Source organism: Sciurus carolinensis, chromosome 1, assembly GCF_902686445.1.
Source record: "Sciurus carolinensis chromosome 1, mSciCar1.2, whole genome shotgun sequence".
Taxonomy (NCBI): domain Eukaryota; kingdom Metazoa; phylum Chordata; class Mammalia; order Rodentia; family Sciuridae; genus Sciurus; species Sciurus carolinensis.
This window is the reverse complement of record NC_062213.1, coordinates 104,194,697-104,219,911: the sequence shown is the minus strand read 5'-3', so window position 1 is coordinate 104,219,911 and position 25,215 is coordinate 104,194,697. Positions and strand designations below refer to the sequence as shown.

Here is a 25,215-nt window from a genome sequence, read left to right as displayed (position 1 = left end):
TACAGCAATCCTGATAATTCTGATAATTCCATATCTTTGAAATAAATTCCATTTTGTGTAAATCAGTCAGAGTCACTTTTGATTGTTTGCAACTAAAAATCCAGGCTGATAAAAGGATTGGAAAACTAATGCATTAACTGAGAACTACACCTGAAAGGTGAGTTAGCTATTCCTGGCAGCTATCTTCTGACAGCTATGTGGAAACAGCAGGGGTCTAGTTCCCAACAGGAACAGACTCCAGTTTGTTTCAGGCACTGTGATGGGTTGGTGAGAAACATATCCTGGGCCTCTATTTGGCAGGTTCAGAGTGGATCCAGTGTTTAGTCCCAACATGTGAAATGATCAATTAACTATATACACTAGTAGATTCCCTTTTCTCAGAAGGGAAATTTGAAAAGTTTTAATCCTTAGATAAGACATCTGGAGTCCTAGAAATGAAGGCAGTCGCAGCAAGGGATTGAAGAGGAGGATTTACGCTCCTCTGCTCTCATCCGACTTGCTTGCCAAGCTGTCCTGATAGTAACATGAGAAAAGGGTACCGGGGTGGCAAAGAGATGCACTTTGTGGATGAGGCCACTGCTTTTACGTGTATTCATTACCTCACTTGACTGGCACATAACTCCATGAAGCAGGTAGGCTTAACTGACATTACCATTTCCATTTTTGGATCAAGAATCTGAGACTCACAAAGGTTAAGCCATTTGTCTAAGGTTACACCTTGGCTGGGATAGAGATATAGCCTGTTGGATTCAACCCTATATCCTTTCTCCAGGGCTACACCACCAGGGAAAGGAGTCTAGAAACACCTAAGTGGGAGGGACGAAGTCAGTACTGTTTATCTTTGGCATCCTCTATTCTCTGGTAGGGCTACCACCTTCCCTCTTTCTGAGCCCCCACTATGTCCCCTTCACACTGCCCTGAACAGTGTCTCCTCTGACATGCTATGCTTGAGCCAGCCACCACAGCCAAGTACAAGATGCAGCCCATCCCCCACTCCTGTTCTATCCAATCCACCAGTCCTTGGTTCCATTAATCATGGACTTTGCTCCAAATAAAACTTAACACCTTCTTACGCCAAAGCTAGTTTTTTTCCCCCCCACACCCAAGAAAAATATTGGCCTCAAGAAGCCAGAGGAAACAGATTTATTGGTGAGAGTCCTAGGTGGTCACTGGAAATGTAAGTCATATTTTGACTCTCCCAGAGACTCACTAGGATGTAGAAAAAGCCACTGTGGAGGTTTTAAAATAGGTCCACAAAGCTTTGATGTTCTTTGGTTTCTTGATCTGTATGCTAGTAACACAGGTTTGTTCAGTTTGTGAAAATTCACTCAGCTGTGCTTTTATGAGCTGTGTACTTCTACTCTATGTATATATAGATAAAAACTGTACTTAAAATCCATAAAAACTATGTTTAGTGGAGAGCATTTGAATAAATGTTTATAGTGGTGATCCATCTTGAGATAAAGTAATACAAAATTCAAGATTTGAGAAACTGATGAGTTAGGGGAAAACTAAGCACTACACAAAAGGTCTTTCTTGCCTGACAAAAGAACTAACAGCAGAATTTCTTTGATTCACTGTAATATTTCAAATAAAATATTGAGGCATGAATATTTTTCAGAGTCATTGCTACAAAGGAGGTACACTTGCATTTTAATGACAGTTTTGTTCCACTGGCTCCCCTCCCTCAGCTTTCTCAAGTGTAAATCAGTGAATTCAAAGAATACAGAAAGAAAAGTCTTTAAACCATATTGATTGGATAGGCTGCAGCAAAGGGCTGGAATTTGGCAAGAAAGCACCAACAATCTTGGAAATATAGTTTTAATATCTGGTTCCATGTCCAATGAGCAGGACCTGACAACTTTCTGTGACTTCTTCCAGCTGCAGGATACCATAGTTTTATAGGGTAGACAGAAGACAGTTTATTAAAAAAAAAAAAAAGTCAAGTAATGGATTGACTAAAAGGGAAGCAAGGGAAAAAATATACTCATGTATGAATATAAGAAATTTCTTGCTGGCTCTTGGTTCTCCCTTCCTCCCCACCATAGAGTTATTTAATTTTTTTTCAGGAGGTTGTACAAAATTTCATCTAAGCAAAGGTGGACCTAAAACATGCAAAATCAAATTTTAGATTAAGAACTTCTGCCCTGTGTTCTACCTTCAGGCTAACTGTGCAAATGACATCCATGAGGCATTGAAAAGGTAGAAATAGTCTAAAGGACAATGTAGTAATTTTCATTAATTTTTATTGTGATTGGAAGTTTATGCAAGGATGGTTATTACTTGCACAAGGCTTACAGGCAATGAAAGTTAAAACAAGTTTTTAGAAGAAAATAAGAGGATATTATCTTTACGACCTTAGGATAGGCAGAGATTTCTTAAACAGTACTTAAAAATACTAGTTATAGAAGATAAGCAATAAATTGGACTTATTTAAAATTAAGAATTTCCGTTCATGAAAACATAATATTAAAATAATAAAAAGGAGGTCATAGATTTAAAAAGACATTTGTAATATACATATTAGACAAAGAACCACCCAGGGTATGTAAAGAACTCTTATGGTCATTAGGATAGCCAATGCCCCACAAGTGGACAAAAGCTTTGAACAGACACTTCATTAAAAGCACATCAAAATGGCCAACAAGCATCTAAAAAGTTGTTCAACAATCATAGAAATGCAGATTTAGATCATAATGAAGTATACATCCCTTTTTTTAGTTTAAAAAATGGATAACACCATCACTGGAACAATCAGCAATCTCATATCACTAGTTGAAACATAAACTATTATATCACTTTGTTATTTTTTTTCCTCCTTTCCACAAATGTATTTTTATGATTTTTGTTTTCTAAATATTTCAATTTTTTTCTTTTGTTATTAACGTTATGCCAGGCTATAAAGAGTTAAACTGTTTGGCAGTATCTTTAAAGCTATATATATATATATATATATATATATATATATATATATATATATATATATACTTGATGAACCAAGAAGTACAATTCTGGGTATATATCTGACATTAATGCATGCTATGTCCACCAAAAGACATGCACATGAACATTTCCAGCTGCTTTATTCATGAAAGGCAAAACTGAAGCAACTCAAATGTTCACCAATAGTAGAATGAGTGCAAAAAATGTTGACTATTTACATACTTAAGTAATACACAGTAGTTAAAAAGAATGACCTACAAACATGAATGAATCACATAAATACACTGCTGAGCCAGAAAAGACAAAAAAGCATTTCCTCCATATCAAGTTCAAACATTGGTAAACCTTATAGATCAGAATAGTTCCTACCATTGTGGGACTTTGAGTGGAAAGGGGCATTAATAAGCTGGAAATGTTCTGTATCTTGTGCTGGAAGGCAGTTACTTGGATGTGAGCATATGTAAAATCCATCAATATGCACACTTTAGATTTGTGCACTTTTCTGAATGTTATACCTCAAAAACAAAAAGTAAAAAAAACAGACCATGAATTTTGATTTTGCATTCAACAATAGAGTCATTGTGATTTTCCTTTCAAAATCTGTTCTGATGTCCCATCCACTAAAGTTCCTGAAGACTCCCCTTCTCCCCTTCTGTGGGGAAGGCATACATGTGAGAACTCTTTATAGCCTGGCAGACACTGAGAGCCACACTTATTTCAGACAGAGATGGAAAGCAGGGAGAAGGAAATACTGCATTCTGAAAATAATGCTTTTCCCCAGCACCTCGTAGAAGATCAAAAGCTCAATAAAAGTTTACTGATAAACAACGACTACTATTAGGTATAAATAACACTTACCACACACTTCGTATCAAGCACTGGACTAATTAATACCTTTCCAAGTATTTTCTTACATAACACATAACCCTACAAAGTTGTCCGACTCTTGGTTCCATTCTACAGATAAGAAATGACGGTTTATAGAGTTAACTATGTTCCAGGTCTTACAGAGAATTAAAATGGTGAATAAAGATCTCAAGTTCATCTGAATTCAGAATCTGAGCGGTCAACCCCTTGCTACAGAATGAATGGACGGCGTCCAGGCCCCGCCTGCATGTTATATAACTTACACGACTAAGCCCTGTGGCATTCTGAGCAGGGCAAAAGCTGTGTTGGTTGCCAGGATTGGCGATGGATTTCCCCAGGCTCTAAGTCCCACTAACTGCACACAGGTGAGTGGCTCCCTGTTGCCAAGGAACCAACTGCACGCTTTCCCCAAGACCACTTTTTCACCTCCAGTCAATTTGCTTGGGGAATCAGAAAGATTCCCGGCGCCCAGAAACCCTAAGTTTTTTCCGACTTCACAAACACGCCGGAGGTAGGCGTGAGCGTCTCATTCCTTACTTTTGCAGCAAAGGAGAAGCAGTGCGAAAATCCCCAGAACGGAAAAAAAAAAAAAAAAAAAAAAAGGCCTGCGAGGGAGCAGGAAAAGCCAGGGGGGGAATGTGGGGGTTTACACTAAAGGAATGGCAGAAAAGAATTAGAGGAAAGCACAAAGAGAGGTGTCCGAGTAACTACGAAGCTAAGCTGTGTCGACACTGCCCCTCTCTATTGCGCCTGCGCGATGCTACCTCTTTTTACATCCCCCCCGCCCCTTCCAGCCGCTGAAGATTTACTCGTCTCTCGGCAACCATTCAGCCAAGCAGCCAATCAGAGAGCTCCGTTCACCCTGCCCCGCCGTCAGCGCCTCAGCGGAAGGATCCCGAGGGGCTGGCTCCGCCTCGCCCCGCCACTGGCTCCCTCGGGAGGGCCGGCCTTGGGGCGGGGGCAGGGGCGGGGGCGGCGGGTGGGGGCGTGGTCAGGCCGAATAAGAACGGAGGGGGCGGCGGCTGGACGGCTCACTTGGTGCCACTGCCTGGGGGCTGTAGTGACCGCGCCGCTCCTATTTGGGGCTGCCTACGCCAAGGACCAGCCTCTGTTGCCTTCTCTTCCACCGCCCAGGTGAGTCCACGGTTTCCTCCTCTAAAGGTGCTTGGATGCAGCGGCGGTCCTGGAGGGTCTTTTCCCACCAAACAGTGCTCAAATCTTTGCGGAGCCTGCTGGGAAGCGCGAGGACCGGAGGGGAGGTGCGGACAGGTGCCAGGACCCACTGCCACTTTATCCTTCTGCTCCTGCCGCAAATACCCAGTCCTTTACACATCGCGTTCCCAAGAGCTAGAAAAGACGCTCCGAGAGAGCGCTACAACTTTTCAGAGACTGCGCCTGGGGCTTGGCAAACTTTAGCAAGTTCCTGCTGTTAGTCCTGCGGGCTGCGCGCTGGCCTGGCGCAGGCGGAGCGGCCAAGGAGCGAATGATGGGCGCCTTAAGCTCCTTCCTTTCCAGGATCAGACAACGCCCCCTACCACCCTTTCCTTGCTTGCGCTCTCTCGGGCTCGCCTCTGCGTTCCCGCGGACTCGCACACCCTTCTCTGACCTATCCGCGGACAGCGAATTCGAATCCGGCGGTTTCAGCAGGCGCAGTTGGAGACGCAGCGGTCTGGAACTTGCATCTGGCGGGGGAGGGGAGGGGCGCTTCCTAGGCTTGTTTCCAAGGCCTGAGTTTTAAGGAAAGGGTCAGAGATCCTTCCTTAAATGTTCGTGGACTCATCACACTTGAGTATGGACACCGGGTGCAGCAAAGTGATCCAAGCAAGTGACCTGTGCACTGCGCCTCTCAGAAAGTTCTGGAGAATACGGTGTCTGTGAAACCTGGTTCCTCCCCTTTTGGGAATGAAACTTGCTTACCGCGTAGACTAAAGGCCGTGACGAGTCAATTGACTCGGATAGCGGTGCAGATGGTGGCATAGAGGCGCGGCTGCCCCGGGAGGTGTCGCATTCAGCGAACTCCTTTCGCACAAATCGCAAGGCAGGAGGAGCAGGGTGGGAGGGGAGTAGGAGGAGGGTGAGGAATTGAAGAGCACAGGTTGGTAGCCTGTGTACCTAAACGGAACACGCCGGCGGGCGAGGAAACCAAAGGGCTCCCCTCCAAGTAAGGGAGGGCTCCAGGGGAGATGCCTGGCGAATTTTCCTTGAGAATGCAAGACGTCGGAACTCTCTGCTGGAGTTGGACCTTCTCAGCTCGCTCGCTGCGCCTTTTTTTATTTTTTAATTTTTATCTTTTGTGCAGAGGAAGGCTTCTGCAGGACCCTGACCAATTCCTTGTTTTGAGGGGAACCTGCTTCCTTTTTATTGTTTTTTCATGGATACAATGAAGTACTTAAAGTCTTCTTACAGTAAGCTTTCATTTGTATTGTGACAAATATTTGGTAGATGGGCTAGGAGACCGAACCATCCTATGAAATAAAGTTAGGATTATTAAATCGTCCTAAAGAAGAGCCCTGGCTGCCCCAGCTGCGCTGCAGGGGGATGAGGGTGGCCATTGTTGGCCACACCAACCTTTAAACGTGAATAACTTGGCAAGGCAGCCAGCCAGGAAGCAAGCTAAACTGCGGAGACGGTGATAGGACAGCTTACCAAGAATTGTACTGTGCCTTAAATCCCCAGAGGTATTATTGAGGGATTGAGATCTGTCCCATTACACCCTGCAGTTGAAGTGGGTGGGGCTTAAACAGTGCTGACTTTTCGCTTTCTGGGAAGCGGTGTGAGCTGGACCAGCGGTGGTTCTATTCTTTGACATTCTTGCTTGTGAAGTTGGTAAACTTAGTATCTTGGGAAGACTTAGCTGGAGTCAAGCTCAGCTTACTTCAGGTAAATGAAACCTTGTCTCTTAAAGTATACCCATCGTTTTAGAGTACATATATGCTCCATAAGTTTTTAGAATGAAGATTTGATATATTGTATATAATTGTTAAGGTAGCTACAGGGAGTGTCCCATAACATCACAGTTTTTAAAGTTTTTGTTTTTTTTTTTCCTGCTAGGATACCCTCAAATTGTTACCAAACAAAACTTCATAACTTCATAAGTTACTTTAGTTTGTGAACATAGAACTAACAGCCACACTCTTCATGTTATTTCTCCCACAATACCTGCCTTGTATCCAGAGATTAAATTCCTGTAACTCTGAAGGAAAGGATTTGGCTCTGGGCCTGTTTGTCAGAATTAGCATGACTTAGTCCAGCACCAGTGACTCTCTCTATTTAGTGTCTTCAGACTTCCAGCCTCCCCCATCTACCCCTATCTTCCAGTAGTGCACACACTTAGCCTACATCCCCCATTGTTCAAGGTCAGGGCAGATTATGTACATCTTGCACTGCCCATCAGAGAACAGAGAATTCCTCCTACTTCTGAAAGTCCAAGGAACAGCTCAGTAATAAAGATAACTTAAAAGTGAACTGTGGTGCCCTTGTTCTCACAGTACCATTAACCGGACATATTTGATACAAAATTGGAAAACTTTTTTTTCCCCTTGCTCCAGTTAGTAGTACCTTGTCTTCATCTTTCCTCTTTGATATGTTGTGTTTGTGGAGTGAGCCACTAAAGGTCAACCTGAGAGCTCTGAATGGATGTGTTTAACTATTTGCATTACCAGGAAGCCCACCTAGGTGCCTGAGTTAAGTTAAACTTTTGTTGGGGTTTCTTGGTCTCCCACCTGCCTCTGGGTAGTATCTGTTATTTTGTGTGCATGTATGGCTGTTTGGGGGTTAAGAAGGGAGCAAAGCAGAATCTGAGGTATTACTTGGGCTAAGACAATATTCTGAATAGATTCTGCTTTTTCTCATTGTCACTAAGGTAAATGTCAATATAGAAAAATGCCTTCTGACATCTTGGTGTTTTAACTATAGTACATTAAATTAGCATAAATCATATTATGGTGAAGTTATTCCAAAGAAGTTATTGTGTGTTTAAAGCTACTTGGGCACATCAGCAGAGCTGGTCTCTTGTGACATTATCAGGACTTAAGGTTTCTCCAACTCTTTTTACTACTTACATTAAAAGGAAGTTCATATTTGGAATGTAAATCATTTATAAGAAGCATCTTTATATAACCTATGTTAGTAAACTTTATGAATTGTTTCGAATTAATAGATTTTGTACAGCTGGCCCCTGTGGCTTGTTCTAGAACTGTTTGCAGAACTTCTTGGAGCAACAGGAAAAAACCAATATGAAGAAATAATTGCTGATGTTAAGCAACTCTCCATGTAGGATGTTTTTTAGTCCCAGAGCATTTAAGAGTCTTGGTCACTAAACTGCGTCTAGTGCTCATTTCTTGGATAACAGTGATTGAGTCAGTAAGTAGTTAAGTGCTTCCTGGGTAGTGCCTCATGCCAGGTACTGAGGAGACCAATGGAACAATGTGTAAAAAAGCCTGAGGAATTGCTCTGGTTTCAGGAGAAGCTGGGTTGGCCTCATAAAACACTGGAAGAACTCAGTTTTTCAGTTTTTTAGACCTTGACATATGGGCCCTATGCAGAGTAGCAGAGTCCCCTTGCCTATAGAGAGCATGGCCTTGCGCATAGAATGCTCCTTTTATGTGGCTACACATTCTGATGAAGGTCAACTGCCATTCCTTGCAAAAATGGAGAGATACTGAAAGTGGGTGCTCTCCTGGTGGTCAAGGCACCAGATGTAGCTTTCTGGATCAAACGCTCCTGGCCTAAAATGCAGGGCAATCTCAGGGTTTTCTTTTAAGTGGGGGCCTCATGGTGCAGGTTTGGAGCTGTGGGGCAGGGACTGCTAACTCAACAAACCTGAAACTCCTAAGCCACTCCAGTTTGATGCCCTCAAGCACTTTCCCCGCTTCCCACCCTCCCAGCACCAGCCCCACAGGGCTCGCTCAGCCTTTCTCTCTCCATGTTCACTCAGTTGCTGGTTCTGCTGATTCTTTCTCTCTTTTATTTTTTGTTTCCCACTGTCATCACTGACCTGGTTTAGGGGCCTGTAGACAGCAGCTCAGTGAGAGCAACAGCATGTCGCCTCTGGCCAATTCTGTGTTCCCATGTACCCAGAATGCCAGCATAAGGGCGTCCAGGACCTGCCATTCTCTCTAGCATCCCAGACTCCCTCCCCAGGATCTGTCCCTTTCTGACTATTCTTGGCCTCTCTTGCACAAGTCTTCCTAGCTGACCTGTCTTTTTTTGTGGAATAAGTATTCAGATTCTTAAACAAGTGACTACAACTGCTTCCTCACCACACTTTATTTTAATCCAACTTTGGGCTCCTTACACAGTTTTCTGATGTTATCCTATCTTAGGTTCCTCCTGTCCCACACCTCTCCTCTTCACTACTTCACAGATCTTTCTTGCACAATACTTTCTAGTTTTTAAAATTTAATCTTCAATTGAATGAGCACCAAAAGTCCCATATCTGTCTCCATATTTAGCCCTCTGCAACAAAGATCTGGAGAAAACCACCCTTCAAGATCTGGATCTTTAAAAAATGAATGAATAAAAGATCTGGATCTTGAACCATCCTTGCCATGATTGCCTCATGTTGCCATAAGCTTCTCTCAACTTGCTTAGCCTTGTCAAGATGGAAGAGGTAATCCCTACCTGCCTGGCTGCCCACCTTGCATTCTAAGCACGCTCTCTTGAGCTCTGCTCTGCTTGTCATAGTTTAAGATGGGCACTAGGACTGCTGACCAGCCACACAGCCTAATCCTGTGTGGTCTCTGGTAGTTCTGTCTTTCATGTGGAGTAACCATATGGGGCTGCAGTAGGAGGACTGAGCAGAAGTAGAGGTGAAGCAGACACTAATTAGGTTCCTGCTGTGTGTCTAGGTGCTTACCAAATGTTGTTCACTAGGCACCAGCTCTGTAAATGTGTCCCATGTTTGGGTCCTTCATAGTGTTTCTGTTCATCTTCTCTCTGCCTCTTAAGCTGCATTATTTGTGGGGAGACCTGGATTCTGGTCCTGGCAGAGTCTTTACTTTTTCAGGCTTCTGTTGTTCATTATAATAAAGACAATAGCCTAGACCTGTGCTGCCTGAGAGAAATATGGAAGGCAAAATTAACTCTTTAGTAGTCACATCGAAGAGTAAATATAGGTAAAATTCATTTAAATAATACATCTATCTAACCCACCATGTCAAATATAATTATTTTAATACATAATTAATATAAAATTTGAAGGAGATATTTAACATCCCTTTCTTCATACTGAGTTCTTGAAATCCAATGTGTCTGTACTTGTAGCAGACTTCTGTTTGGACCTGCCACACTTGTGCTCAAGAGCCACACATGGCTCATGGCTACTGTGCTGGGCAGTGTTGGTCTGGACCATTCGCAAAAAGGTCTCACTCTTGCTGGGCATGGTGGAACACACCTGTAATCCCAGCAGTTTGGGAAGCTGAGGAAGGAGGATTGCAAATTCAAGGCCAGCCTCAGCAACTTAGCAAAAACCTGTCGCAAAATTAAAAAAAAAAAGTGTGTGTGTGTGTGTGTGTGTGTGTGTGTGCGTGCGCGTGCGTTGGAGATGTGGTTCAGTGGTTAAGTATCCCTGGATTCAATCCCGTGATACAAAAAAAGAAAAGTTTCACTCTTACATTTCTTGCATTCTGGGTTTACATGTTGGGGAAGCTATAGTTAACTCAAGCTTATGGAAGAAGAGTAGGAAACAGAATATTAGTTCTGTCAGGGCAGGGATCTTTGTTTCTTGGTTTCTGATGTAGCATAAGCTCCTAGGACAGTGCTCAGAACACAGTAGACACTCAGGTGGTTGAAAGAATGAGAGGAAATTCAGTTATTGTACCTGATTTACCAATTATCATTCACCCTGTGAGTCATACTTGACACCAAAAAAGGATATTTGATTTCTAGTCCAGTGCCCTTCTAGTTTTCTTATACTTTCTTAGAGAATGACCATATGGAAAGTGAATCTCAAAGAACACACAAAATCTTCTGAGAAAGGTAAAGGGTCAGGGCTCAGTTTATCAACAGTTCAATTTTACCAACAGTTTACTGACAATTAAAATTTGAATGAATATGCAAGAGGAAAGGTATTTTTGAGCTATTTAGTGACAACACATGAATTACGTGAATAAGGCTTATTTAATGACAGTCATCCCAGGGAGCTATATTCATGGCTTGTTTGACCCCCACAGATAGGGATACCAAAGATGAGATGATTTGACCACCTCACGTGGCATGGGTGCAGATAGGTAGTACCTTTATGTTCTTGCTTAGTCACTGTAATCATACACAAATTTCTGTTACTTAGCACACTTTAATGTCAGAGGGACAATATTTTACTCAGCCTGCTGCCATGCTCAATACCTAGAAATCAAATACCTGTACCCCCAAACCCCTCATACAAAACAAAACTGGATGGACTGTTTGCGTAATTAACATCTATAATGAAACTGAGGTCAACTTACACTTAGACATTTGTGAATGGGTGTGTATATGTGCCTAACTATGATAAGTGCTGCATTTGAGGATCTAAGCATTGCTTGTCCTTTTCCTGATAAAGCCCAGGGAGGCTGCTAGTGACTGGACCGAACTTTTAGCTGACTGAAGTCTTTGTGTTGGAAAACTGACAACCATTTGAAGTTCTAAGCTGTAGAGTTAGATGGTAAAAGAGCTTGTGGAAGCAACCTCTGACAAAACCTGTAGACTGTCAGCTCTTACACCCTGTGAATTGTGACTTGATCATCCTTACAGTAAATAGTCTCCTCTCTAGGAACCTCCTGTTTTTCTCAGTCTGGTCCATTTCTGAAATAAAAAGGCCAGTTCTGAGGAGCTCTTTAGATGAGTTCAGACCAGTAATATCTCTGACTGAGAAATGTTGGGGAGTACCAGATAACAACAAGGATTATTTCCTGTTCAATTTGTATATGGGGAAAAAAAAATCAAGGATTTTCTGTCTAGCTTCCATCTAAAGATGTCTGTATTCTGACCTTGTTGCTATTTACATTTGCAACAGCTTTAAGATGTTCCTTTCAGTATTTGCACTTCTGAAACATCCCCGTTGGACTATCTGGGCCAGTGTTTTGATTCTGCTTTGTGCTATTTTGCAGCCCTAGCATTAGTTTTTCCAGCGTTATCTCTCCACCCACACTTGCTTAGGCATCCTATTTTGAAAGTGGCGAAGACACTTTCTGTTTGGAGTCGTCTTTGGGTGGTGTCTAGGGACAGCCCTGTCACGATCACCATGCAGAGTAGCTGTTGGCATCAGTGGCAAGTGAGAGTTTGCGAAGGTCCCTCAGACTCCAAAGGTCCACTGCATAACGAGGCAGCACGTGGTTCTGCACCCTGCCTTGGTTTCAGTCCAGGACTCTGCCGTGGGAATCTAACCAATTCTTTTTGACTCTAGTAAACATCAGGGTGAAATGACTGGGAGGTTGCTGATAACTCTGAGAAAAATAGACTGAGGCCTGCAGCTGAATGTAATGGAACTGAGAGGGAGAAGAGACCATCTGTGAGGTTCTGTGTGATACCAGCTTCTAAATGTTTTTGGGGGTCTTAGCTTTGTGGCACGGGCAGTTATTTCTTTGAGCCGAGGTAGAGTGGGTTTTGGGTATTTGAGTGGGACAATTGTAAAAATAATTTTTTGAAGAAAAAGTTAACAGAATATTTTTTTGTCTTTTTAAAAATAAAACATAATTTTATCTGCCTCTATTGCTTCGGATCATCTATCATCTGACTCCTCTTTCATGTGTATAAAACACGTGTGAGTGCCTCTATTATCTGTACCTTTTTTTTTCTTTTTCTTTGTACTGGGGATTGAACCCAGGGGCATTTTACCCCTGGGATACATCCCCAGCCCTTTTTATTTTGAGACAGGGTTTCACTAAGTTGCTTAGGCTGGCCTTGAACTTTTGATCCTTCTGTCTCAGCTTCCTGAATTGTTGGGATATAGGTGTGTGCCACCACACCCAGCTATCTGTAACTTTTTAGAGTACTTGGGGGCTGTGGAGAAATCTCCAGAATGTGACCCCATCCCCAGTAGTGGGGTCAGGCTTGGTGAGGGGCTGGCTGCAGTCAGACAAAAGGCTTTGTCGGCCTGCCCTGATCCTTGATAATTTCTGGCCTTCACCTCCAGGGAATTCAAGGACTGAAGGAAGATTTCAGAATGCCAAATCCACATTGATCCTGGTTTTTCTCCTTTCCTCCAATTTACCTGCTGTTGTATATATGAAATAGTGTGTCTGATGTCTGTGGTCATCCAAGTGCATGACTTTTCTCTCCTGTGAAGAATCTCAAGAGTCAAACTCTAAGCAGGTAGGGAAAGTGACAATTTTCAATTCCCAGGATTGGCTGTCCAGGCTGTTTCTGTTTTCAGTTTTGCCCCAGCTCTCCTTTTTGGGCTATCCTTGGAGTCCTGGTGAGTCCCTGCAGACTTACCTCCCTCTTCTCTGTTGCTCCTCTTGAGTTACCAGGTTCTTTGATCTAACAAAGTTACCCTCAGGTCTGTAGGGAGTGTCCTGTTCTGTTGCTTTATCAACAGATCAACACTCCTGATCTTCCAGCCCCCAGAGGAATCCCAGGAGTCGTTCCTTTATTCTGTGAACAAAGCATGTACCTTAGGTATCAGAATCAGAATTGTTCCATTCCTAAAAAACCTCCCTATTGTGCCAGTATTTTAGTTTTTTTCCCTCTCAGTGCTTCTCAGGCGAGCCGACCAACTGGCTGCTTCCACTTCTGGTTTCTTTCCCAGGGACTTGCTTTCTCGAAAATCACTCTTGCCCCACAACAGCATGTTGGTGCTCCCTTGGAAGTTGGTATTCTAGGCCTTGATCTACCAGCCATGTTCCTTTAAAACAAACATTAGCATTAACTATTAGCATGTCTACCCTTGATTTCAAATCTGATTGCGCTACCCAGGCTATATATACCCCCAAATCTGTGAGAGAGCCACTTTCTGTTCTGATGGCTGTTAGATACTTCAGTTCCAAATGCTGCCCTGCCTGTAGCACCTGCTCCTGGCCCACTCCACTCAGGAGAACTTAGCCTATCTAGCAAACTTCTTCCCTAAATAAATTGAATCTTATTAAATAATCTTCATATTTTCCTTCTGCTTATTACCATCTCCTCCTATGATTGCCTGAGCAACTAGCTTTTTTGCAAAACCTTCCCCCTCTCCGAATGTATACCTGCCAAAGCTAACTACTTTCTAGGCAGCTTCAAATCCTTTTCTGCCATTTACCAGCAGTGTGGCCCCAGCAGTTCACAATTTGCATATCTTCTTTGTTCCCAGTTTCCTCATCTGTAAAGGAGGGGATAATGACATTTTCTTTATTGGGCTTTTGTAGGAACCAAATGGGTTGATCCTGATAGAGCCCTGACAGCTCTGTCTCACTGAGTACCTGGAATGCTGTCAAATACAGCTTCCTGGCCAAACATTGAATCACACTTGGTATTGCCTGACCATGGCTAGGGCTATGCAAAGTGCCTCTGAAGCCTCTGCCTTTGTCAGTACCTGAAGGGAGCTTCTGGGGAAGTGGTAAAATTCACCCTGTGGGAAAGGATGTGGGTAGAACTAGAAGATGTTTATGTTATGAAACAACTGACATGCAGCCCTATTGAGAAGTAGGATTTCCCACACACGGTGGCCAACAAATTCTCTCCCTGGGGTCTCTCTGAGGGCCACCTCTAAGCGACCATGGTGTTTTTTGCTTCACTAGAATCTGCACAAAAGCAAGGAGTGGAGGGTGGCTGACTCAAGCTTTGCTGTCTTCCATGTGGATAGTGGGTACAGGAAACAGTGGAAAGGTGAGGTGCCACAGTCATAATTAACAGAAGTTTGCTTTCTCTTGTTTTGGTTAGGACCAGTACGATCTTTGTTCTAGAAAAGACCACTTCAATAGTGGCAAGAACTGGTCTTCCCAATGCCTCCCCCCACCCACCACGGCACCATGGGCTTGACAGGGGGAGTCAGCAGTTTCAAGAGTGGTTTGGAACCAAGGACCTGGAGTCAATACACTCAGTCTTTTCTGAACCTTATCAATTTGTTCAAAAGAAACATTTGTAGCTTCCTCATGTTAAATGACTAAATGAGAATCCTTGTGAAGTGGCTCATTCAATAGTTTGCTTTTCTACACACCTCTACATGCCTCGTTTTATAAGTGAATAAGAAATAGGCCTGGACACATCTGTAATCCCAGGGCTCAGGAGGCTGAGGCAGGAGGTCACGAGTTCAAAGCCAGCCTCAGCAAAAGTGAGGCCCTAAGCAACTCAGTGAGACCCTGTTTCTAAATGAAGTACAAAAAAGGGCGGGGGATGTGGCTCAGTGGTTGAGTGCCCCTGAGTTCAATCCCTGGTCCAAAAAAAAAAGAGGAAATAGGCCTGGAGATGTGCCACCCATTTACTGACTCACTAAGGAACATCGAGCAAGGTTATGATGAAGTACATTGCCATCCACTCTTCTATTTAAATTCTCTAGGTTTTTATATGCAATGAAATAGTTTTTTGCTACCTTGAGTGTCTTCTCTTGTACATGGGGAGAGGAATCTGTGTGCAAGATGTGTGGGAAGACCCATAGGCACCAGGGTCCCTCTGGACCAGGAGTCAGGGCCAGCAGGTGTCTTTTTTCCATGTATAGACTTCCTTAGATGCACCAGAGCCTGTCCAGGCTTGGTTCACTGCCCATGGATGGCTCCTACCCTGAACTGGAAAATTTTACTAGGAAGATCCATGTATTTGAGATCACATCTATAATAGTGAGAAGGAATTTTGTCACCAAAGGAATGTTGAAATGTGTGTGTGTGTGTTTCTTTTTAAACCTGTAGTAGAGACAGAAGCAGAGGGTGCTGCTCAGTTGCCTCTGGGCTGGATAGAGGGCTCCAATATCTGAGAACCTCCATTCAAGCCTGAGTTTCCCTGAACCTTTGAACAATCATTTCTGTAGCTTTCATGTTAAATATGACAGACTTAAATATTATCATCCTTAACTTCATAGGTTCGTGTCTCCACATGTGCCCAAACCCTTTGGATGATTTCCATGTCTAATGCCAGGCACAGAAGAGAAATCAGTTTCAGTAATGTCCTTAGTATTCTTATCTCCCCCTGGTGCATCTGCCTGTCCCTCATGCTTACCTGAGTCCCCTGGTGTCTTTGTAGTCTCTGTCACCTTGTTTCTGGAGTTAATTGACTGTTCAGGGAATCTGTGTAAGCTATGTTGCAGAATAGAAATAATTTTTTCCCCCACCAATGCTCAAAACATAGGTTTTTAGATCAACCTGCCTTGCGCAGCTCTATCCTGAGCTGTGGGAAATATTAAGTTTAACATGCATCCACCTTGTGCTTGGGGAGCTTGGTTTAACCTTCTGGCCTAGTTTGTCTCTTCCTCTCCACTTTTGCTGCTATCTCTGCAAAACTGTTTTCTTTTGATGTGTGTATTTTGCATTTCTGCTGCAGCCAGATAACAGGGAACCCAAGGGTTCCTAAGAGTTCTTCATCAGGAGTCAAACCTTGCAGAAGATTAACTAGCTTGAACTGAGTAGTCAGTTAGTTGGTCTGGCTTCTGTGAAGTGCCTGGATTTACAAGTATGGTTTCCATCTTTGCCAACTTCTGTGCAAAACTTCAGTGAATCTTCTTCTTAAATACTAGTCTGAATTTATTAGACTTCCAGTGAATTTGTTTTCTAGCCACTATTTTGTTAAATTCTGCTAACTGAAATTTGCCTTTAACCAGGGCCTTTCAGGAGTTGGGAATGTGTGTTTCATGTGATTCTTTTATGTGGAGATTATATCAAGGTTGATTTAAAGTGGATAATTAAAACTAAAACTGTTAAACTAAGCTCTAGTTTATTATATAAGCACTAAGGGCCTATAACTTGGATTTATTTTTATAATACCAGTGTTTGTCTAAGTAACTTGAAAATGTACTTGTGGTATTTGAAGTCATTTGGTTGAGTGAGAGGAAATGAAGAATTTTCTTTAATAGATACAAATTACTTATTTTGAGCTTTCCTGAGGAACTAAGATTTTTAAATGAACCTGGTATAAACTCATTTCTTCAATTGGTTCAGCTTCCCTATACCTTAATAATAATAAATTGAGAGAATTGAAAACTATACCATGACTTGGCCGTTGTCCATGGTCCCACACTGTGTTTTTATTTGGGCTACATTTTTTTTTTATTACAAAAAGTGAACTCCATTATCATCTGGGAGAAGTTGTCATGGAAGATTCCAGCTACTAGCATCTTGGATTCTGGAAAAGTGTTTATTGTATTTATTCCAGTTCTTGCAAATGTACCCATTAATCAACAATAGTATCACAAGGCAAGTTATAATATGCTTGAAGTAAGAATAAAAGTTTTATGAAAGTGGAGAACATTGTTGGATAATGTAGGAGGCTAGACAAGACGGCTTACTCATTACATTGAGTTAGGGTATTTTAAAAAATAAACAATTGGTATTTTTTTAAAGTACATAAGTAGAAACTTGACTAAAAGCTCTTCTAGAGGAAAAACAGTCACTCCCCCTGCCACACCTGTGGAGATCAACATTTATGGGCTGACGGGAGAGCTTCCGAGTGTGACTTTTGGTCCATGGATATGGGAATGGTGGGGGTGGACTGGGAACTGAATAAATGAAATAAGGTAGAAGATGCCTGGAAGGCTCGTAAGGGAAAATTTTAGAACTCAGATTATGAGATTTTTATTTTTCATCAACTTACACATGTATAGGTTCCAAATTCAAAGAGTACAAAATAAGTTTTTTTTCCCCCATCTGCCAAACTATTGGTAGCATTTAGTAGAGACTGAGTTCCATCTTGTGTATCTTTCCAGAGATTTTATATACTTATATAAACACAAACTTTTACACACACAGTTTTGTACTTGCTTTTCTAGTCATGAGCCTTGGGCATTTCACATTCAGGGAGATAGAGTAGCTACTATTCTTCTGAACAACTGCATAAGTCTGTTTACTGTTGTGTATGTGCATCAAATCATTTAACCATCTTTTATTGACGAATAACTTGCAACTTTTAAAATAATTCTTCAGTTAATATCTATGTGCATACTTGCAAGTACACCCAGAGGATAGAATTCAAAGTAGTCTTAGTACACATTGAATTGCTACATCAAAGAGTATGTCTACTTGAGTCTTGCATTCTTTTTTAAAAATTTTTTCTTAATTTGTTTTAATTAGTTATCCATGACAGTAGAATGTACTTTGATACATCATATATAATGGAGTGTAAGTTCTCATTCTTCTGGTTACACATGACATAGAAGCCCACTGGTTGCGCAGTCTCCCATTCTTTAGAGAGAACCTCTGGGCAGTGTGCTGGAGGTGGTGTCTGCTTTTCCACATGACAGACTTAATGATCTTTGCCAATATGATAGATGAGAATGATACATTGGGATTTTAATTTACCCATCCCTTAAGTCAGGTTGGAGATACTACCTGTTTGAGCCACTGTTCATGTTCTTTTCTCCGGTCTGTTGGATTCTGGTATTTCTCACTTGTAGGAACTCCTTACTTACTAAGGAAATGAATATTTTGCCTAACATTAAAATATTTTTCTAGTCATGTCCCTAGGTTCTTTATGATGTTTTTTACCATCTGGATACTTATTTTTTTGTATGGTCAAATCTATCAGTTTTTGTGGCTTTTTGTTTTATGTCCTTTAGAAAGGACACCCTACTCTCTGTATGTATATATAAAATCTGTGTGGGTTCCCCCCACCCCCAGTACTCTTCGAACTTCATCCTTTTCTACTTAAGTTTTTGATTTGACCATCTAAATCCTAGTTTGGCTTGAGATAGGTAGTCACCTTTATTTTGTCTTGTTTAACTCTAGATGACCCACTCAGATATCTGGGGCTTTGTTTTTCCTTCCCTGTTTTGAAATGCCTCCTTCATGGTATACTCAACCCTCGCATGTATTTGATTTTATGTCTAGATTTTTAAATTCTGTCCTAACCATTTGTCTTTTTGTGCTGGTAACATGCTGTTCAGTCATTCTGGTCTTAGGATACCTCTTACAGGTTAGTGTATGTTTCCTGACATTTTTCCTAACTTTTTGTTGGCTATTTCTGTTCCTCTTCCCATTTGAACCTTACGAAATCTCAGTCTAAACCAGATCCCAAGCTGAGAAGCTGCAATGCTATCAGTTAACAATTGAAGAAAATCTTCAGGAAGAACCTCAGTAATTTTGCAGAGAACTATAGGAATGACATTTGACTTATGCTTTTTAAAAAAGATATTGTTAAAAAATTAAGAGGCCATGTAGGGTTAAAGTCAGGACTTCTATGCTAGAACACGTTCTCAACCTCAAAGGAGAGCATCTGAGACCAAGGGAATCTGGAAGCTACAGTTCTTTCTTTGGGAGTAAAATGTACATGTGTGAGTAATTTTCAAATATTTTAAAATCTGTGAAGTTTTAGTAAATTCAGACTTGGGATCTGGTTTAGACTGCAGTACTCTTCTCATACCTGTATGATACATGTGAGCCTCAAACACTCAACAGATGACAGTGGAAAGGAGGTGGTATTTCTGTAGGTCCGCCAACACATGTCACCAAATCGTGGAGAGTCTAGCTGTGGCTCAAACCAAAGCCTGAACCCTGCCTTCCTGTAAGCATTTGAATCATTTGAGGTACAGGTGTGTTGTATGCTATCATAAAAGGGACCACTACTGACTATACAGAGAATATAGAAAAAAGAGAACTCGGTTGTCCTGAATCTGACTTGAAACCAAATGCCAGCCATACTAAATGTTAAGTATTTCATCACAGACTTCACTTGGTATCTCTAACTTAGCAGTGTCTTGGTAGAAGGAATCTAAATAGCCTGGAGCTTTATAAAACTGTTCAGAGAAGCTTGAGGTAAACTTGTATCTTTTTGGTATATTCTTCTGTAGCCAGCAAGGACCATCTAGGGTCTTCCTGGGGCCTGCTTTATTCTTATGATCAAGTTTCCCATTACCAGTCGAGTAGATTTCTAGTTCCTTAACTTAGATCCTAAAGGACTGCCATGATCTGGCCTGAGGAGTGGCTCATGGAGCCATTGGACACTTGGCCATTTCCAGCTGTGTGCTGCTTTCCTTCCCTCAGCCCCAGCTGAAAGCTCACGTTGTCTTTCTTGTTGGCTTGTGTCCCATCTCCGGAAATGAACTCTTTTGTGGCCTTCCTGTTCACCCCAATCAAGCGACATTCTCTCTTCTGCCTTCATGTTACATTTATTTCATGATGAGGAGCTACCAGAAGTCTCTTTTCCGTGTGCCCAGCAGTGCCCTGACACTGAGTGGCAGCCACAGGGGAATCCCTGGCACTGGGGCAAGGCCAGAAATTCATGTTGAAACCCAGGAGAATGCACACTGATGTGCATTCAAAAGCAGCAGCTTCCAAACAATGAAACTGCATTGGGATGAATTTGTGTGTGTGTGTGTGTGTGTGTAGCAAGTCAGAAAGCACAAGGGTGGGAAAACGGTTCACTATGAAATCTGAGGACAGCACTGTTTCAGCTTTTATATTCATCTAACTAACATTCTACCCACATGGGTCCACAGGCACTTTAGCTTTTTAACATATCAGCATTTGTTTCTGTATTGAGGATTTCCAGGGACCCACTGTGTTTAATTTCTTTGAAAAGTGCAACGCAGTTGAAAATGATTTTGGAAACTTTGTGGTTCTAGCATGTGCAGTGTAGAAGCAATGTTTTTCTCATATTACTCAGTGATAACTTCCTGCATAGTTTCAAGGTGCTTTTTTTCAGAATACAGTTGAATGATCCCCCTGCCCAGAGGGTGTTTGCCATGTCCCAGGCAGAGCATCCTTACTGGAAAGGATGGTTCCAGTACAACGCTGACCTGTGGTTGACCAGAAATTTTGCCCTTCAAACAACTCCTCAGATCTTTCCTAGATGATGGAAGTAATTGTTATACGACAGGCTACTCCTTTAAGTGAAAGACACAGGGATCTTGCTAAGGGAGTGTGCTTTGTTGTGGCAGGAATGGTCAGACTCCCACTTTTTGGTGAGGTTGTAATTCAGAGTTGAGACTGTCTTTTCATGGGGTGAAGACTACATGTGTGTGGGCGTGTATGTGTGTGTGTGTGTGTGTGTGTGTGTGTGTCTGTGTTCTGTGTGGGTGTTCTGTATAGTTTATATATCAACCAGTTCCAGATGTGGTTAGGAAGCCCAACGCAGGAGAGGTGACTTCCACAGAAGCCAGAGAAAAATTAGCAAACCATATACTCTTTTTATTTTTTTTCTTACGGGCTTTTTATTGAAGAATGTTTTGTTTACTTGGTTTACTAAGTTTGTCTGCTTTTCTTCACACAAACCCAGCACCTCCCACCCCCACACAGACAAAACTAGCAAAACAGCAATAGCAAAACCAGAAAGCCACACTAAAGAAGGTCATTACATTATCCAGATTGGCATAGGATGGAGTCTATGCATTTGTCCTCACTCTGTAGGCACCGTTCTTTACATATTGAATTCATTTTGTCACTGCTGTTCACATCGAGAGAGTCGGGTGCAATTGATCGCAACGTCACAGGGAAATGTTCAGAGATAAATCGGTCTCTGTGAGCGCTTTGAGATGCTTTGCCATGTCGATGTGAATCCTAACTCTGTTTCTCATGCTCACTTTCAGTTTCCCCGGCCGGAACATCCCCCAAGATGGCCGAGGAGAGCAGCAGTACCAGGGAGTGCGTGTCCTTCAGCGTGCTCAACTGGGATCAGGTCAGCCGGCTGCACGAGGTCCTGACTGAGGTCGTACCCATCCACGGACGAGGCAACTTTCCAACCTTGGAGATAACCCTGAAGGACATCGTCCAGACCGTCCGCAGCCGGCTGGAGGAGGCGGGCATCAAAGTGCAGGATGTCCGGCTGAATGGCTCTGCAGCTGGCCACGTTTTGGTCAAAGACAACGGCTTGGGTTGCAAAGACCTGGACCTGATCTTCCACGTGGCTCTTCCCACAGAGGCAGAATTTCAGCTGGTCAGAGATGTGGTTCTGTGTTCCCTTCTGAACTTCCTGCCAGAGGGCGTGAACAAGCTCAAGATCAGCCCGGTCACTCTGAAGGAGGCATATGTGCAGAAGCTGGTGAAGGTTTGCACGGACACAGACCGCTGGAGCCTGATTTCCCTCTCCAACAAGAATGGGAGGAACGTGGAGCTGAAGTTTGTCGACTCCATCCGGCGTCAGTTTGAGTTTAGTGTGGACTCTTTCCAAATCATCCTGGATTCTTTGCTTTTTTTCTATGACTGCTCCAGTAACCCCATCTCTGAGCACTTCCACCCCACAGTGATCGGGGAGAGTGTGTATGGGGACTTTGAGGAAGCCTTTGACCATCTGCAGAACAGACTGATTGCCACCAAGAACCCCGAAGAAATCCGAGGTGGGGGACTTCTGAAGTATAGCAACCTTCTCGTGCGGGACTTCAGGCCCACAGACCAGGAGGAAATCAAAACTCTTGAGCGTTACATGTGCTCCAGGTTTTTCATTGACTTCCCAGACATCCTGGAACAGCAAAGGAAGTTGGAGACCTACCTTCAAAACCACTTCGCTGAAGAAGAGAGAAGCAAGTATGACTACCTCATGATCCTCCGCAGGGTAGTGAACGAGAGCACCGTGTGCCTCATGGGGCATGAACGCAGGCAGACCCTGAACCTCATCTCCCTCCTGGCCTTGCGCGTGCTGGCAGAACAGAACATCATCCCCAACGCCACCAACGTCACCTGTTACTACCAGCCAGCTCCTTACGTCAGTGATGGCAACTTCAACAACTACTACATTGCCCATCCTCCAGTTACCTACAGCCAACCTTACCCTACCTGGCTGCCCTGTAACTAACCTTGAGACCTGAGGGTTCCTGCAGTGGGAACCCAGTAGGGCAAGGGCTCTCAGGTAGGGGAGCCTCCTCCTAGATGTAGGTGTTTGGCTTTTCAAGGGGGACTCAGCTCTGATTCTGCTTTTTTTTTTTTTTTTTTTTTTTTTTCCTTTGTGTACCCATTGGAATGGGTCTGCAGTATATCATGAGCCAACCCTAAAAAGACCCATATAACAGTGCCACTTTGGAAAATGCTATAGGAAGTGTGACCTATCCACATCTTTCCAAGATAGACACTAACATGTCACATCCCAAACATCAGCACATGGGGTTTTGAGCTCTGTGCAATAACTGGGATTGGGAGTGCTTGGGCAGCATATGAGAAGTGTTAAGCTACTTTTCTTCTCACCTGAGCCTGGAGGAGGCTATGTTGGCCCTCACTCGGGATTCTCAGCAATTACATGAACCAATGTTGTGCTGATAGTCTCTCTTCTTGTGTCAGTTTTAGTCAGGCAGAAAATGATAAACCTGAGGGTGCTCTTGTGACTTAATTTTTGTTCACAGGACTAAATTGCCTATGTCTAGTTCCTGTCAGCAGAGCTGAGAATTTCTTTCATCAATAAACCAAAGCCAATAGCTGGAGACTTGAGATCTGGTTGGAAGTGGTTTATGGTTTAGATGCTGTGCTATCTTGAGGAATTATGAAATATTGCTGAGAAAAAAAAAAGATGACCTTTTCTTGAAATGTAACTTGAAAACAAAATAAAATGTGGAACATAATGTTAAAGTAGAATTGTGGTGGTGGTGAGGGGGGTGGTGGATTGTAAATAGGAAACGTGAATGTCCTTTTTCTTTCTTTCTTTAAGGAATTCTTACTGAATGACACTTTCCCTCCTCAGCTCTCTCATGGCTGACTATTGTGTTGCTCTTCCTAAGTGTGGTTTGTGCTGCTTCTAGACTCATTGTTGTAACTGATGTCAGGGTTTTCCCATGTTTTAATTGGAAACCCGTTTTTGGTCACATTCCAAGTATGACAAGCTGTTTTTCTGGAGTACTTTGGCTATTTTTTGTTTGTTTTCTTTACTTTTGAAAAACAAAAAGTGATTTCCTTCTCCAGGTATTCTTTGACAGCAAATGCATTCAGGAATTGTAGTAGAATCGAGTGACCTGTGGAATTGCTTAGACTCTATAATCTCCTGTCCCTGTGCCACATGAAGGTAGGGGTTTAGCATGAAGTCTGGCCTTGTGTGCTTTGGTGCTCTCAAGGCACTTTGAAATCATTCCAGTGTATTTGAGAAAGCATTGAGTGAGTGAAGAATGATCTTCCTTATTCTGGTAGATTTGACCATACTTGTTTATATTCTGCACTTTAGAAGGAAAACAGTGTTAAACTCTAGTCTAAAGCAAGCTTAGTCAATGGGAGAGATCTAGGCTACATATTGCTTTCCACAGTAGCTTTAGATTTTATGCTTTAAAAATTATTTTTGTGGAATTTTTTCTTTTTTTTTCTTTTTTTTTTTTTTTTAGAAAGCATCACTTTATGGTATCAAGAGCAAAAGACAACTCAGTATTGCCTACCAGCTTGATTTATCAAGTGATTTAATCAACTCCATGCTCCTGATTTTTAGTTTTTCCTGTGGCCATAACAATCCAATTCCCTAAATGATTGCTTTCTCCTTGCTTTAAGTAATGAAGTTATCTTAATGCAGAATGCTTAGTAGAAATGAGTGGTTGACCTTTTTCTAAAGATGTGTCTTCAGGTTTCTTCTGGAATATGAAGTCTTGGTCCTTTTAATTAAGACATGATTGACATGATTGAACGCCAGGCTTAGCTGGGATCCATGTTGTGCTACATTAGATGAAAACAAGCCACTTCTTAGTAAAACCAGCTTCTGTTTTCCTGTGAGCCTTAGTTATATTTTAATTCACTGGTTTCGAGTCAAGTCCAGTGCTAGGAGGGGGACCTGGAGTGCTTCAGTGTTAAAAGGTGGGCAGTGAAAAGTCATCCCAACTTTGAAAACTATCTGGTCATCCATGACCTTAAAATGCTGCTGTTATGGTCAGATGACAACATATTTGCATAAAACATGACAGACTTGTTTAACCAAAGCTTTTGGAGTGTGATGAAGCTGCAACCAACATAAGCACTTGCTAAGACAAATCAGTATTGCTTCTGCTTATGAGGGTTGGGAACCAGTGAGGCACCAGAGGAAGATAGGATCTGCATCAATTAATTAAATTTCCAGTTTGTCCTTGGAGTTCTTTCTGCTTGTAAACATATTTTCCAATCTGTAACAGTCCTTCTTTGAGGATAAAGACAGGCATAGAAGTCAAGAAGAATTCCCTGTCCCCAGTTCTTCACCGCCATTGTATGGTGGGGTCTTGCTGGTCTCTTCACCTGACTTTTTTAGTCAGTCCAGCTATATTTTTGTAGTTTGAGAATAGGTTATGTGTTCTAGAACCATCAGGGTAAAAAGCTGCATGGATCCAAGCTGCATTTTTAAAACACAACCCCTGGGCTAGCCGTGTCTCCATCTGCTCTCTCAGCCTTTTGCCAGCCAGGTAACCTTGACTTTCAGATGTCTGGAAATTCTATCTGAACCCTG

At 42.4% G+C, this 25,215-nt stretch overlaps 1 protein-coding gene across 3 annotated transcripts; it reads left to right on the top strand.

The window, feature by feature from the left end:
• The first annotated feature begins 4,844 nt into the window (after positions 1–4,844).
• Tent5c (terminal nucleotidyltransferase 5C) lies at positions 4,845–23,407 on the top strand. 3 transcript variants are annotated; one of them, XM_047523342.1, is made up of 2 exons: positions 4,845–4,944; positions 21,431–23,407. In XM_047523342.1, exon 2 carries the CDS (start codon positions 21,457–21,459, stop codon positions 22,630–22,632), a length of 1,176 nt encoding a protein of 391 aa, XP_047379298.1. In that variant the 5' UTR covers positions 4,845–4,944; positions 21,431–21,456; the 3' UTR covers positions 22,633–23,407. The 3 variants fall into 3 exon arrangements, with proteins under 3 accessions (XP_047379298.1, XP_047379290.1, XP_047379307.1); XM_047523334.1 differs by lacking the exon at positions 4,845–4,944 and adding an exon at positions 6,009–6,215; XM_047523351.1 differs by lacking the exon at positions 4,845–4,944 and adding an exon at positions 6,569–6,690.
• Positions 23,408–25,215: the final 1,808 nt, after the last annotated feature.